Consider the following 14969-nt stretch of genomic DNA (forward strand, 5'->3'; position numbering starts at 1 on the left):
ACCAAACGATCAGATCAGATCCGGAGCTTTATTGATTCGTGAAGATATCAAGAAACCGAAGCAATTATCTCAGCAACAGTGAGATAATCACTCTTCTCAAGATCATCGCAACGGGGCAATCTTAAGGAAAAGAACCGGGAACCGTAGATCTGACGAACTCTTCTTCTCTATACTGAAGAACTCGATCCGATCTCCTCCTCTCTTCTGAAATTCGTGCTCCTTCAGTCTTCAATTCAGCAGAGCTTCGCCGATGCTTGAGAATTCCAGCTTTAAAAAAATGAAGGCCCGGGGGCTGTATTTATAGGCTTTGGGACATTTGTTTTCGGATAAGAACGATGTTTTCGGATAAGAACGATCGATTCACTCTTATCTTCAGTTATAACCACTTAACCATATTCTTAGATGATATTTCATTAGTTGAAACAAATCTAGATGGTTAACGATCGATAAACAGTTCAAAACAGCCAAAAACAAGTTTTCGGAGCTGTGGACGCCCGCGGTGCCTCGGCAGTGGCCGAGACACCTTTGGATGTCTTAGCTTGTTTTACATCTAACTTTCTCATACGACCTCCAAATAAAATGATTCAAGATGCGTTGGAAAGCTGACGAAAAGATCTACAACTTTTATCTTTTGATCTTTTCATATTCGAATCAAATCATAGTCAAAATATCCATTCTTTTCTAAGACACCAACACTGTCTCGGAATTCTGAGACAGTTTATACTATCTTTGATATTTTAGTTTTATCTCTCTCATACGATCTCAGAATAAGTTGATCCAAGATGAGTTAGAAATCTAACAAGGAGATCTATAAATTTAATTTTTTGAGCTTTTTCATATTCGAATCTAATCATGGCCAAAATCTTCATTCTTCTCCGAGATACCAACACTGTCTCGAAATTCTGAGGTAGTTTATACTATTTTTGGTATTTTAGCTTTATCTCTCTCATACGATCTCGGAATAAGTTGATCTAAGATGAGTAAGAAATCTAACAAGGATCTCTACAACTTTCATCTTTTGAGCTTCTTCAGATTCAAAGTGAGACAGTCTCTACCAAGGTCGAGACACTTGGAGTGTTTCCGCTAAGGCCCCGGGCATTGCTTCGTGCGTCTCGTCCATTTCCGTCATATCTTCGTCATCCGAACTCAGAATTGCACGATGCAAAGTGAGAAGGAAATCCAACGAGAAGATCCACAAGCTCCCATGGTTGAATCATATGTGGAGTAGATGAGACACGAGGGGCGCTTCGTCTTTCGTAAGCGAAGCTTAGCTCTCGATCAGTTATTCTGCAGTTCTGTTGCTTCATATTGTTCGTCGACTTACGTCATGCGTTTATCGACATCAATTAAGCTTTTGTGATCCAGATAGTGACGTTCATCGTCTTCTCTCTGTCTAAAGCCATGTGCGGGAATTCATGGGCAATTTTTAACACCTACAGTATTCGTCATCCGGCAAGGAACTCAACAACAACGCCTTTTCCTCATCTTTAATCATAACATCCATACTCACCAAATCCGTAAGAAGCTTCGTATAGTGGTTCATGTGATCACTAATAGAGGTTCCCTTCTTCAATTGGAAGCGATAAAGCCTCCTCTTCAATTGAAACCCTAGACGAGCTTCCAAAGTGATCTACTCCTCCAAATTACCCAAGCATAGCCCGAGCTCTGATACCACTTGTTGTGCACAATAGAAATTTTGACAGCACATCTGGTGCTTGACAAGAGATTAGATCTCAACTAAATCTCTGCAAAGGAAACAAGAACCAAAAGTAAAATATCTCAACAAAGTGGGATATCAGCTCTTCCTCTCATCAGTTCTAGGATTGACCTATCGAGGGAACCTAAACTCTCTATTACAAGTCACAGCATGAACAATCAATTTTAACGTGGTTCGATAAATTATCGATGTCCACGGGGTAGGGGGAGATCTACTATTAGAGAAAGAGAATACAAATGTGTTTACAATCACACAAATTAAACCCTCAAACTAACTCTCAAATCTCTCACAAAACATCCACTTTTTCTCTCTACGAATTTTCCCTTTTCACAGCCGCCAAAGCCTGCTTCTCCCCTTTTTGCACTTGCACACCAGCCAAAAATTTCCCCTGTTGTACAGCCACCCTACCTTGCACACAGAAAGAGAAAATCCTAGCTGTCGTATTTATAGGCGCTCCTGGCCTCTGCACTCATAGGTGTGGCCCCTATAAGATTGGCCACGACTTGCTGTTTCTTAGCCTCCTACGCGCAAATTTGAAAACCCGCTGGACTTCTCCCCACTTCACGCATTTTGCTGAGTTCGTGGCCCCCACTTGCCTTTCTCTCTTCACGTGCATTCACAAAAGAGATTTTTTTGCATTGGGGTTTTGCTATGATGATTTGTGTACTTGGTGCTAGTTTCATGCACTTTATCCAAAGAATTAAACCCGAAGAGCATTAGAGTTGTCTAAATTTGGAAATTTCTACAATGAATTCTTTTGATCTCTATTTTTTGTATTGGTTGAGTTTCAGTAGTAGTCATGATTGTAAATAATGACTTGAATTCTTTTGATCTCTATTTTTTGTATTGGTTGAGTTTCAGTAGTAGTCATGATTGTAAATAATGACTTCAGTTACGTTGATATTTTTTGTTTCCATTGGTTGAGTTTCAGTAGTAGTCATGATTGTAAATAATGACTTCAGTTACGTTGATATTTTTTGTTTCCAGTGTTTATTTTTGAGCCATTACGGATTTGTTCCACTTGCTATTTTTCAAGTTTAGGTAATGATATATTCTATTTGTTACTTGCAGGCTTCGAAACGTCTATTTGACATGCTAAGATTGCTGAAGTTGATGGATCTCCCTGCAGAAGCCAAAAATGTATGTATTCATATCTCGTTCTAAACTTCAATTTCTGATTGTTCATCAAAAGGCATCAGCTTTTTTTCCTGAAATTAATGCAATGATTATGCTTTGGTTTTCTAATTGGATTACTGTTATTGGTTTGCTGTAGGCTACAAATTATCACCGGTACGAAAAGAAGCGACATTAAAGAGATCAGGAACTTTGCCGAGTTTCTTTTCAAGCAAGTTTTTGTGCAGTATGATACATTCAGTATTTTAGTATATACTTTTTAGAATGTTGGCGGTTTCAGTATTTTACCCTTTTTTTTAATATGTACACATCTCAGTTTGTTCTTTGGTAGATTGACTTCCGCTCCTATGAACTTGTTATTAATTGAGACAAGAAATTTCAAGTTCTCTTACCTATGCAATCAGCTGAATGTAAACTTCTAAGTTGTATTATGCTCAGTAATAGTAGTGTTGAACTTAGCTTCTTAAATTAAACATAGGATTCAAGAATATACTAATCAAAGCAGATTAGCATGTGATCAAGCAATCTCAGAATTACAACTTGTTTGAAATGTCAGAGAGAGTACTTGTACATTTATGCTTCCATAAATATTCTTTTCTTTCTATATATAGACTTTATTGAACTAACTTTTGATATGCATCAACCTTGTAGTAGATTTCCTGATCTTTTTCTTGGTTTCAATCTTTGGCAATAAGAGCTTGAAGGTTCTTTCAAATGAGTGGAAGAATGGTACTGAATATTTGACTGGTAAGATTTTATCTTCTTCTTTTCTACCTGTGATTTTTTTTAGTTTCTCGTAATTAATCAATGGTCACAATTTGCAGAAACCACCAGAGTCTCTGCTGTTGAATGTCCCGCAAAAGTGGAAGACCTTTCTTTGATATGTGGGATTCCTTTTCCACCACCAGATACTACACAAACTGTCTCAATGGATTACTCGAATGTACTAATTCAACTCTAAATATTACCTAAATTTCATTTATGTAAATGTTCTGCAATCAACTAATTTAACATCCACGTATCATTCAATTCTGAGATAGAAGAAAATATCGTTGAGAAGAAAGATGTCAGTGAGATGAGGTTCCACGTATCATTCAATTCTGAGATAGAAGAAAATATCGTTGAGAAGAAAGATGTCAGTGAGATGAGGTGAGAGGAAAATATCACAGAGAAGAACGATGACACTGACATGAAGCGAAAACCAAAACCTATTGTGTTAAAGTATGAAGACGAACTGGAGGCTTTAAAGAGGAAGCTAAGAGAAGGATGCAAGTGTTTGCGGTAAAAGTTGATGTTTTCATTGTTATCGAATCTATTACAACTTTAATCGTTACAATAAACTCGAATGAAATAAAAAGTTGATCTTTTTATAAGATCTCTTTACACAATGAAAATAAAAAGTTTACAACTTTATCAAACAAACGCAGAGATCGTTTATCGGTCTTCTGCTTGCGTGGGATCTTTGCCTGTGCCGGGGTTTATCCGTGGACCACCGTCGATCAGATCTGATTACTGAAAAATTGGACAGAGCTTCGTCTATCCACGAAGGGATCGAGAAACCGTAGCTCTTATCTCGGTGAAGCGAGATAATCACTCTTCTTAAGATTACCGCAACGGGATAATCTTAAGGAACGAACCCGGGGAACTGCAGATCTGAAGAATCTCTCCCTCTTGCGTTGAAGAACTCGATCCGATCTCTCCTCCTCCTCTCTGAAATTCGTGCACCTTCAGTCTTCGATCCGACAGGGCTTCGCCTAATCTCCAAAATTCCAGATCTGAAAAAATGAGGCTCCGGGACTTGTATTTATAGGCACGGGACGAATCTGAGTTGGAGACACCCCCTGGTGTCTCAACCAGCGCCGAGACACCCAATATCCCGGTGCTGCCGAAGCTGTCGTGCCGCAGCCGATGATCAAGATCCCGGTGCTCTGTAGGCTGTCTAAAAATCACAATAGATAGTTTATCCCCCATCAACCACCGATGATGGAAGTTACAATCTGACGACTTCCAGAAGGCTGTAATCTGAAGACTTTCGCGTAGATCGCTGAAGGTTACAATCTGACGACCTTCACGACAACTGATGGAAGCTCTACTTCAACAGCCTTCACAATCAACATCGGGAGTTACAATCTGACGACTCTCATATTCTCAAGGAGCCAAGAAACATCGGGAGTTACAATCTGACGACTCTCATATTCTCAAGGAGCCAAGACGAAGATTACAAGACAATGATCTTTGCAACGCTATGACAAAAAGAGATTACTTGGTGATAATCTCTGCAAGGCAAAACGCGGAGGTCCTCCCCGTGTTATAACATCAAAACGCCAGGGTCGAACCCCGCGTCACAACATCAAAAAAACGCCAGGGTCGAACCCCGCGTCACAACATCAAAAAAACGCCAGGGTTACAACAGGCGAAACGTGAGCGACCCTCGCGTTCGTAGGGGTCCAGCCAACACCGACCCCCGCGTTTCTAAGCTACAACAAACCAAAACGCGAGCGACCCTCGCGTTCATCAATGTTCAGCCAACACCCAACCTCGCGTCTCAATCCTAAGACGTGAGGTTAGGGTCCTGAACGCCAACGTGGGCGTTTGACTCATTCAACATGAGTTGAACGGTTCTAAAACCGTTTCCCACGATTTGGGGGCGGTTACATCCCACTTAGGAGAGATTTAAGGGGCGGTTTCACCCCCTTAATCCTTTATAAATAACTGAAGATCAATTCAGTTCGGGGGTTTCTCTTCTGGCTGGGGTTCGGTGGGATTTCCTCAGCTAAGATCGACCACCAGAGCCTTGGCTTATTAACCGATCTTCGGTTCAAATCAACTCTTTTGCAGAGTTCTTATAAACTCGTTCTGAGTTCTCAAACTTGCCACGCAAGTTCTCCACAACGTCAAATCGTGAGGAGAAGACATTGTTCCAGTGAATCAAGACGTGCGGATCGTCAACGGAGAGCAAACTCGACGCGAGCATTCGAGGGAGGCACTCCATCGCCACCGTGAAGAACCCAGTTTTAAACAAAGAGGAAGAACCGATTTCGTTCTCCTCTCTTTTGTAATCAAGTTGTAATCGGAATCAAAGAAATACAAATCAATTTTCTTTATTCTCTTCTTTTCTTCAGACTGAAGCCCCAAGAAGACGATCTCTCCGCCGTCGCTGCTGTAGTTACACCTCGCAACGATCCGCCGACTTCCAAAGAAACCAGATCCAACGTTCGTGACAACTCCTCGAAAGTCAAGGAGTTGCCCGTTGAAAGTGCACCAGTGTTGACGAAGAGGGCTCGTCAAAGGCGCCGTTAACATCTCGCGCGTCAATTTGCCAAGGCTTTGGAGCCTGTTGACGGGATCTGCTATGATGCGGATCTGAAACGCAGAAGGCGCAAAGTGTTCCAGCAACAAGCTTTGGGAACCTCCTCCCAACCACCTACTAATGAATGGGTTCGTATCAAACGAACCCGTTCAACTCTTGAGGAGCGCATCCATAAGCGCCGCGCACTGTTAGCGCAGACGAGGATCCTTGTACGGAATGCACAGGAGTTACAGAAAGGAAAGGTGGTCAAAAAGCCACCAAGATCTAAGCAAGGTTGGATGCCAAAGGCCAAGTCAGCGTCTAAGGAAAAAGCATCCGAGGCTGCTCTCCGGCCTTTGTCAACTCCAGATCCCACTCCTATTGCTCCCGCACCTCCGGTGAAGCTCTATGATAGCGTGGATCTCCCCAAATCTAGAATCCCATTGAAGGATCGTATTGGCTCTCTACCCGAGGATCGAGGCAAAGCACCTATTAAAGAACGATTAGGATTATTAAAGGAGCTTCGAACAAACATCCGGACTGGGGGGCGTACGCGACCTCCTAACAAATTAATTTCTACAATAGCCCGCTTAGAGGTACGTGCAGAAAACCAGGAGCCCGTTAAGGTTTCACCCTCACAAGGGTGTGATTCCAAACGTGTGACTCCTGCGGACGCCAACAAGGTAATGTTTACTCAGAGGAAAACACGTCAGACAGACGAACGCGTTATACCTGAGAATTCATATAAACAGCCGATAGGTTGCTCTGACTACAACTTCGATGAGTTGTACTATCGGGCTGGGGGTACGAATAAATCTCGAAAGAGAAGTACCCGGGAAGCGGACTCTCACTGTCCGTGTACCAAAATTATCAGGGCAGTATTATCAGCGTATAGCTGCCCCAAGACCGCTCTACAGAGGGTCTCGGTATTCGAGAGGATCTCCGATGGAACGACGAAGCCCAAATCAAGGCGTTTCCACCAAAGAGGATCGGTTGCTCGAGATGATGAATTCCCAGAAGTTACCATCAACATGGTCAATAAGGGAAAATCTCCGATTGTTTCAAGTGGTTCCAACCCTAATTTCTCTCCAGGAAGAAGAGTCGATTCGGAAATAACCCAACGAATATCTCAGCTTCAGCTAGAAGCCGTTGGACATAATGATTACCAGGGTGTCCATGAAGGAATCCATTCCGATGACGAACTCTCGGATTCTTATTCCGCAATTACCTCTGACGATACAACGTCTAGCATAGGACAAGCTCGGGAAGTGTTCATGGTCAACACCGAGCAAATAACCAAAATCATTGAGGATGCTCTAGCCAAACAAAAAGAGAACTTCAAGTTCGAAATGGAAATGGCTATGCAGGAGATGAGACAAATGCACGACCAACAAATCCGAGCTTTATCGAATCAGCTAGGTGAGTCCATCCGTCGCAGCACTGCTAACCAAGCAGGTAGTGATTCAGATGTGGATGAACACAACGCTGGGGGTGGTCCTACTAAAAATAACGACGCTGGGGGTGGACCCATCAATGATGATAACACTGGGGGTGGTCACATTATTCCTCTTGAAAATTGTCCAAAACAGGATATAAATGAGGACGAAAAGATGAAGGACCTCGAGAGAAAAATTAACGCTCTAATGTCTGCTCAAGAGGTAAAGAAGACCGGCATTCCGTGTCCTTACCCGAAAGAGTGGGATTCGATCCCGTATCCGGTGAAGTTCAACCTGATCAACTTCACGCCGTTCGACGGGAAGGGCTCGCCCACTCAGCATCTAATCTACTTCAAGTCCCACTTGGGCACGATCTCCGGCAACGAGCCCTTGATGGTGCGGTCATTCATTGGCACCCTTCGCGGGCCTGCCTTCGATTGGTACCGTCGTCTTAAGCCCGGAAGCATCAACAGCTGGGAGGACCTGGAGAGCATCTTCCTCACTCATTTCTTCGATGATGACGCCGAAGTGTCGATCAGGACACTCTTCGATGAGAAACAAAAAGACGGAGAGTCGATGGATACCTTCATCAAACGATTCCGTAATCAGGCAATGAACTACAAGGATCCCGTCACGGAGGAATTCGTCTTGCAGACTTGTCATAACAACTTATCCATTAATATCTTGGACGTTATGGGAGTAGAGCCGCTCAATACCTGGAAAGAGTTGAAGGTGCGCGGAGAGCAGGCCGAACGCTTTCTCAGAAGGAGGAAGGTCGAAAGAATCCAACCGATGGCTAACCCTCTGAATCCGAGTCTCGTCTCCCATAATGAAGGGAAGACACCTACAATAGTTGTTGACGTTAATCATACGTCACAACAGCAGTCCCGAAGACAGCAGAAGACTTCGGATTCGAGGCTCCAAAAAGAGTACTCATTCAAGGACGAGGACGTTCCAGCCATCTTCGAGACCCTTCTTGAAAACAACAAGATCAAGCTACCACCCATCACAAATCAGGAGGAAGCTGACAATACTGCGGATCCAAAGTACTGCGCGTACCACAGGAGGATCCTTCATCCCACCAACGCTTGCTTTACTTTAAAGAATAGCATCCAAACCTTGGTTGAAGCCGGCGTCATAACGCTAGGATAGGCCAAATGAGAACGGCATTACTCCGAAGAGTACACGAGTATAAACTGCTTCTCAATACTCCGAAGAGTATACGAGTATAAACTGCTTCTCAATCCTCTAATCGGTATATGAGGTTAAACTGCTCCCTGATACTCCAATAGGTATATGAGTCTAAACTGTTTCCTACCGTTGATGGGAAGTTCCTGGAGAATATTACGCTAATATTCTTAAGGATAACCCGGTCATGTAACGGAGTACAAAGTCAGACCCAGTTCCAAGAAAGAAGCTGGGGGTGGATGATTCATATAATGGGAAGTTCCCAGAAGAACGCTATATGTAATTTTCTTAGGGATAACCCGATAATTACGAACAAGGTGATAAACACTAAACCCCCACTATGATTTGTACTCCCACTCTCACTGTCTACCTGGTCAAACCTTCCTATAGTTAGGACCACAACCAAAGTCCCCTCTCGATTCCTTCCATGAACGAGAGGTCCACTTTCAAATTGAACGATCAAGCCTGTAAAAGGTAAGATCATCTCAAACCTCCCACTTCCACTGCTTCCTTGGTCAAACCTATAAAAGTTAGGGCCACAACCAGATTCTCCTCTCGATTCCTTTCATGAACGAGAGGTCCACTTTCAATTGAGCAATCAAACCTATAAAAGTTAGGATTGTCTCCAACTTTACTTAGTCAAACCTGCAGATAGTTAGGACTAAGATTGAGTTATCCTTTTCGATAAACGAAAGACTTCCATCTTTTCCTTTTTCCACCAAACCTATAAAAGTTAGGGTCGAAATTGGGCTTTCTCCTCAATAAATGAGGGACTCTTTTTGGATCGAATGACCAATCCTATAAAAGTTAGGGTCGTTTGAATCTTTCCGATTCTCGGAGTGGAGATCCCACTCTTAGTTTCATCATTTCGGATTCTGAGGGTGGAGATCCCACCTTGAGTTTCCTTTCCAACTGGAGATAGAATATAAAATTCTTCCTCTTCAGTGTCGGGAGATAGAATATAAAATTCTTCCTCTTCCATTTTCCAGTCCTTCTTTACTCTGAGAAAAGACACAATTCCCAACTTCTAATCCGTGCACTTCATGCACGGGGAACTTTATCTTGACTCCTAAATAGAGATAAGCCTACGTCTAATACATGTTGTCGGTTTAGTCTTTCACCGATTGAAAAAAACACCAGAATCCAGTCTGGGGTATTTTATCCCGAAGCCTAAGTAGGGATAAGTCAACGCTTAACCCGCGTTGCTGGGTGGTTCGTTCCCGTAAAAACGACCGAGTCTACGTATTCAGCATCGTAGCAACAAAAATCCATACCTTTCATGCATGGGGAATTTTATCCTGAATCCTAAGTAGGAATAGGTCAACGCCTAACACGCATTGCAGGTTAGTCTTTGACCGTGAAAAGGACAAAAGACCACATATTCAACATTGTGGCAGGTTGTTATTAATAACACCATAATCCGTGCCTCACACGCATGGGGAATTTTATCCCGAAGCCTAAGCAGGGATAAGCCAACGCCTAACACGCGGGGACTTTTATCCTGAATCCTAAGTAAGGATAAGTCAGCGCCTAACACGCGTTGTCGGGTAGCCTGTTCCCGTAACAATGGCGAAGTCTACATATTTGAAGTCGTAGCATCAAGTCTAAGGGAGTTCATTCCTTTAGCACAACGTCACATTCGGAACGGATGTAAACAATCCGCTTGCTAGCCCGACTCGAACGGTAGTCGGTAAAGGCACATTACATCCGTTGAGGGTTGAGGATTTGCCAAAAATCCTAAGCCTACGTCTAACACACGTTGCTGTTTAGTCTTTTCACAGGAGAAAGACGAAGTCTACGTATTCAATATCGTAGCACTAAAAGAGTTAACTTTTTTAGCATAACGTTACATGCAGAACGGACTTAAACAATCTGCATGCTAGTCCGACTCAAACGGTAGTCGGTAAAGGCTAATCAAACCCGTTGATGGCTGAGGATTTGCCAAAAATTCTATAAATGCGAGTCATTGATGCACCAGCTCCATTAGTTGGTCTCGTGACTTGAGCATCCAACAACTTCAGGATAAGATCTATACATGCAGATGAATCAGCTTTAACAGTTGGTCCTGTAGCTCTGACATTTGGGATCACCGTGCTCCAATACCTTAAGAGCTTAAACTGTGTATACTCCAGTAAACGTACGAGTATAAACTGTGTCAACGTCGAGCGGTCTGAAACCCAAAGTCAACACCGAGCAATTCGAAACCCTAGGGTCAATGCCGGTCAATGCGTAATCCTAGGTCAACGCCAGTCAACGCGTTGCGAGCAAAAAAGACAATGTACGATGTTCGAAACCCTAGGATCAACGCCGGTCAATGCGTAATCCTAGGTCAACGCCAGTCAGCGCGTTACGAGCAAAAAGTCAATATACGACGTTCGAAACCCTAGGGTCAAAGCCGGTCAACGCGTAACCCTAGGTCAACGCCAGTCAACGCGTTGCGATCAAAGAGTCGATGCGACGGAGATAGTCAGTTCAAAGTCAACTCGATGACACGAGCCAAACTCAACTCATCAGTTGTAGATTTGAGACTTCGACGATGGCCAGACGATAAACGCAGCGTCGGAAGAACTTCAGCTATTCACCAAAACATCGAGTAGACTGAAAGTCGAAAGAGTCAAGAATCGAAGCTAACTACAGGTCCTTTACGCCGACTGAAGACTAGACCAATCACATCCAAAGTATTCCAGCCTCTTCTATAAAAGAAACGAGTCTGGAATGCTTTGGAGGGGGTATCTGTAGGCATCGAAAATTGCCTATAGGTCTCCACGAACAGCTCAGTGTTAAGGAACGATGATAAACATCACTATCTGGTTCACAGGAGTTCGATTGATGTCGGTGAACGATTGAAGTGAATTGACGAACTACGTGAACTAACAAAATTTCGGAATAACAGAGGTACGGGCTAATCGGGAGCCCCGCGATGTTTACAAAAGGAACAATGCCTTTCGTGTCTCATTCATTCTACAGATGATCCGACCATCGGAACTGATAGAACTCCTTGTCGGCTTTCCAACGTACTTCGAATCACTCAAATCCGAGTTCGGACGAAGAAATTACGGCGGGAACCGACGAGGAGGTGAAAATACGTCTCAACAATAGGTGAGACACCACATGGTGTCTCACCTATTGTTGAGACACCACATGGTGTCTCGGCCAAGGCTGAGACACCCTAGGGTGTCTCGGCCAAGGCCGAGGGTGTCTCGGCCAAGGCCGAGGGTGTCTTGGCCAAGGCCGAGACACCCAAGGGTGTCTCGTTCTCGGCCTTGGCCGAGACACCATGTGGTGTCTCACCTATTGTTGAGACGTATTTTCACCTCCTCGTCGGTTCCCGCCGTAATTTCTTCGTCCGAACTCGGATTTGAGTGATTCGAAGTACGTTGGAAAGCCGACAAGGAGTTCTATCAGTTTCGATGGTCGGATCATCTGTAGAATGAATGAGACACGAAGGGCATTGTTCCTTTTGTAAACATCGTGGGGCTCCCGATTAGCCCGTACCTCTGTTATTCCGAAATTTTGTTAGTTCACGTAGTTCGTCGATTCACTTCAATCATTCACCGACATCAATCGAACTACTGTGAACCGGATAGTGACGTTTATCGTCGTTCCTTAACACTGAGCTGTTCGTGGAGACCTATAGGCAATTTTCGATGCCTACAGCAAGGATGCAGAAGAAGGTATGTTTCTCAACACTATTTCTTTGATTGTATTTTATTTTTTGGTACAGAATAGGAACTAACTAGGTGGCTATATAATTTCAAAATGTAGCAAAGAAAAAGAGAAAGATTACGATCATTGACATGAATGACCGTCAATCAGTACAAAGCCATAACAAAAAGAAGCCTGAAGTAAAGCACGGATGCCACATAAACAAATTTATCAAAATGAGGCCTAAACATAATCGCCACTCTTCGATTTGGTAGATAGTTTCAGTTACTGTTTTCCATTGAGTTTTAAAAATAGCTTATGTAAATATTTTGATTGTAAAATGTTTCTGTTGATGTAATGTCTCAGTTGTCTTTGTTTATTTCTAAGTAAATTTTTTTATTTTCTGTAGTGTGATAGACTGATTTTCAAAATGGTCCATTGTAGTTAGGCTCGAAGAATGTATGCTAAGTCTCACCATGTTTTTGCTCAAGCTCTCTGTCATGCACTTTTTATTGCCAGTTTCACCTAAAACTGATAAAAAGAGCAATGTTGAGTAGATGAAATGCCTGATACTGTATGAGAAGTTCTTGGATTCTTACTTCAGAATTTTAAACCGTTGGCAAATATTCTCTTGTATATTCATATTTCATCTACTTTTTATCTGTCCTTGAGGATCTCTCATGTGAAGTTAATGCATGTGTGAGGAATACAAGAGAGGGCTAACCATAGTATTGCCTAATTTAACTGGAAATGCTAATATTGGATGCCTAAAAAAGGGACCTTTGGTTAGAGCCTTAGAGAAGAGTTAAAATTACCCAATTTTATATATAAGGAAGGTTACTTAAATTTATAAGTGAGATCATCAAAATAGTAAAGGGAAAACGATTAAAATTTAAAAAAGAAATTCCACCCTATCATTTCTGTGAATGACTACAGTGGTTTGATAAATTTTGTACTCTGTAGTAGCATGACATGTATATGACTGAAGCCGCGGAATTAAATGGTTAAAGAAATGTATGGGTAGACTACGTAAAAGAGGAGGAAACATAATTTCCATTATCAGCAACCAGGATTAGAATAGAGAGGATGAAATACGAAGTTGGAATCACCTAAATATTAACCAAAAGGACTTCATGTCACATGGAACAAACAAAAAAGTCAAGTGATGAAGATAATAGAAAATTTGCTCCTGACAAAATATGCAACATCTCAATACTTCCATCAGTTTCATTACCAGCATTACTGTTGTTATTTTGTTGGCCCAAAGACTTTGGCCCGTTTCCATAAAGGCCCATTTCCCTCCTTTAAGCTGATGAGCCCTAGCCCCTCTCTTCCTCTCTTTATTCAATGGTTTCTCACCTCCTCCCGATCTCTGTGATCTGATGGTCGCCGCTGTGAGTCCCATCCATAGGTCGGCTCCTACCTCCCTAAACCCTAGCCTCCTCCCCCGTGTCGGCTTGGTCTTCCAATGGTATTACTCCCTGCAGTTAATTACCATTGGTATTCACGTGTACATAATCCCACAAATAAAAAGATTAAATAGAAAGTTTGAAGTCAATATCCAAACATTATAACAACGATTCATGTTCAGTTAATATCCAGTTTGATGAGCTTGAAGAGCTTGTGACACACAGTAGATTAGGGGTTTGAGTAGCATAGATAAAGTTTGATTCGTGAAAGATTACACACAGAGAGCTATAAAATTTATGATTTGCGGGATCATAACAAATATATGCACTTTGAGATTTGAAATATCTAAGGAAACACATGAGCATAAGTGAGGAAGAAGTTTATGAACATTATATGGCGGGAGCCAAGGAAAGCAAATGCAACCAAATATTCTTAGTTTGTGATAGTTCAGTTGATCATGAAAAGGTGTTTCAAACGGAGAGTTGTCATCAAGTATTAGGGTGGGTAGACGGTTGATTAAATATACAGTTGTAATTGAGAACTTTGCTTTGAGCAGTAGCTTCATGAGCTCCATTAGTGACAAAGCCAAATTTTGAAAGACACTTAGTGAGAGCAGTATCTATATATATGAGATATAAAATGATCTGTCATGATATTCATCTTAAGTATTGCTGTTAGTTGACATTCTTAAAGTCATTATTTTCATAATTACCAAGGAAAAATTGGTCATAGGAGCCGCACCTTGTTGTGCACAGCGAAAATTTTGGCAGAGTTTCTGGTGCACAATAAGAGAGAAAGATCGATAAGAATTCTTGTTTCTCAAAGGGAACAAGAATCTGAAGCCTAATATCTTATCAAAGTGAGATATTAGCTCTTCCTCTCGTCAACTCTAGGACTGCGCGTCGAGGGATCCTAAAACTATTACAATGACCACAAACTCAAACAAACTAATTTTACGTGGTTCGGCAAACTGCCTACGTCCACGGGGCAAGGAGGGGGAGATCTACTATTAGAAGGAGAGAATACAACTAGAGCTTACAATCTTTCAAATCTAAACCCTCAAACAATCTCTCAATCTCTCACAAAAGAAAACACAAGAGACTGCACAAAACTCTCTTCATAAATCCCTAAGATTTTTTTTCTTTGCTGC

The 14969-nt window shown here is 42.2% G+C and overlaps 1 protein-coding gene across 1 annotated transcript; it reads left to right on the forward strand.

Annotated features, from left to right (window-relative positions):
• On the forward strand, positions 2641-4004 carry LOC109831324. Its single transcript, XM_020398658.1, has 4 exons — positions 2641-2857; positions 3547-3598; positions 3676-3794; positions 3888-4004. The coding sequence occupies exons 1-4, from the start codon at positions 2762-2764 to the stop codon at positions 4002-4004; spliced, it is 384 nt and encodes a 127-aa protein (XP_020254247.1). The 5' UTR covers positions 2641-2761.

This window comes from Asparagus officinalis, chromosome 2, assembly GCF_001876935.1.
Source record: "Asparagus officinalis chromosome 2, Aspof.V1, whole genome shotgun sequence".
Classification (NCBI taxonomy): Eukaryota; Viridiplantae; Streptophyta; class Magnoliopsida; order Asparagales; family Asparagaceae; genus Asparagus; species Asparagus officinalis.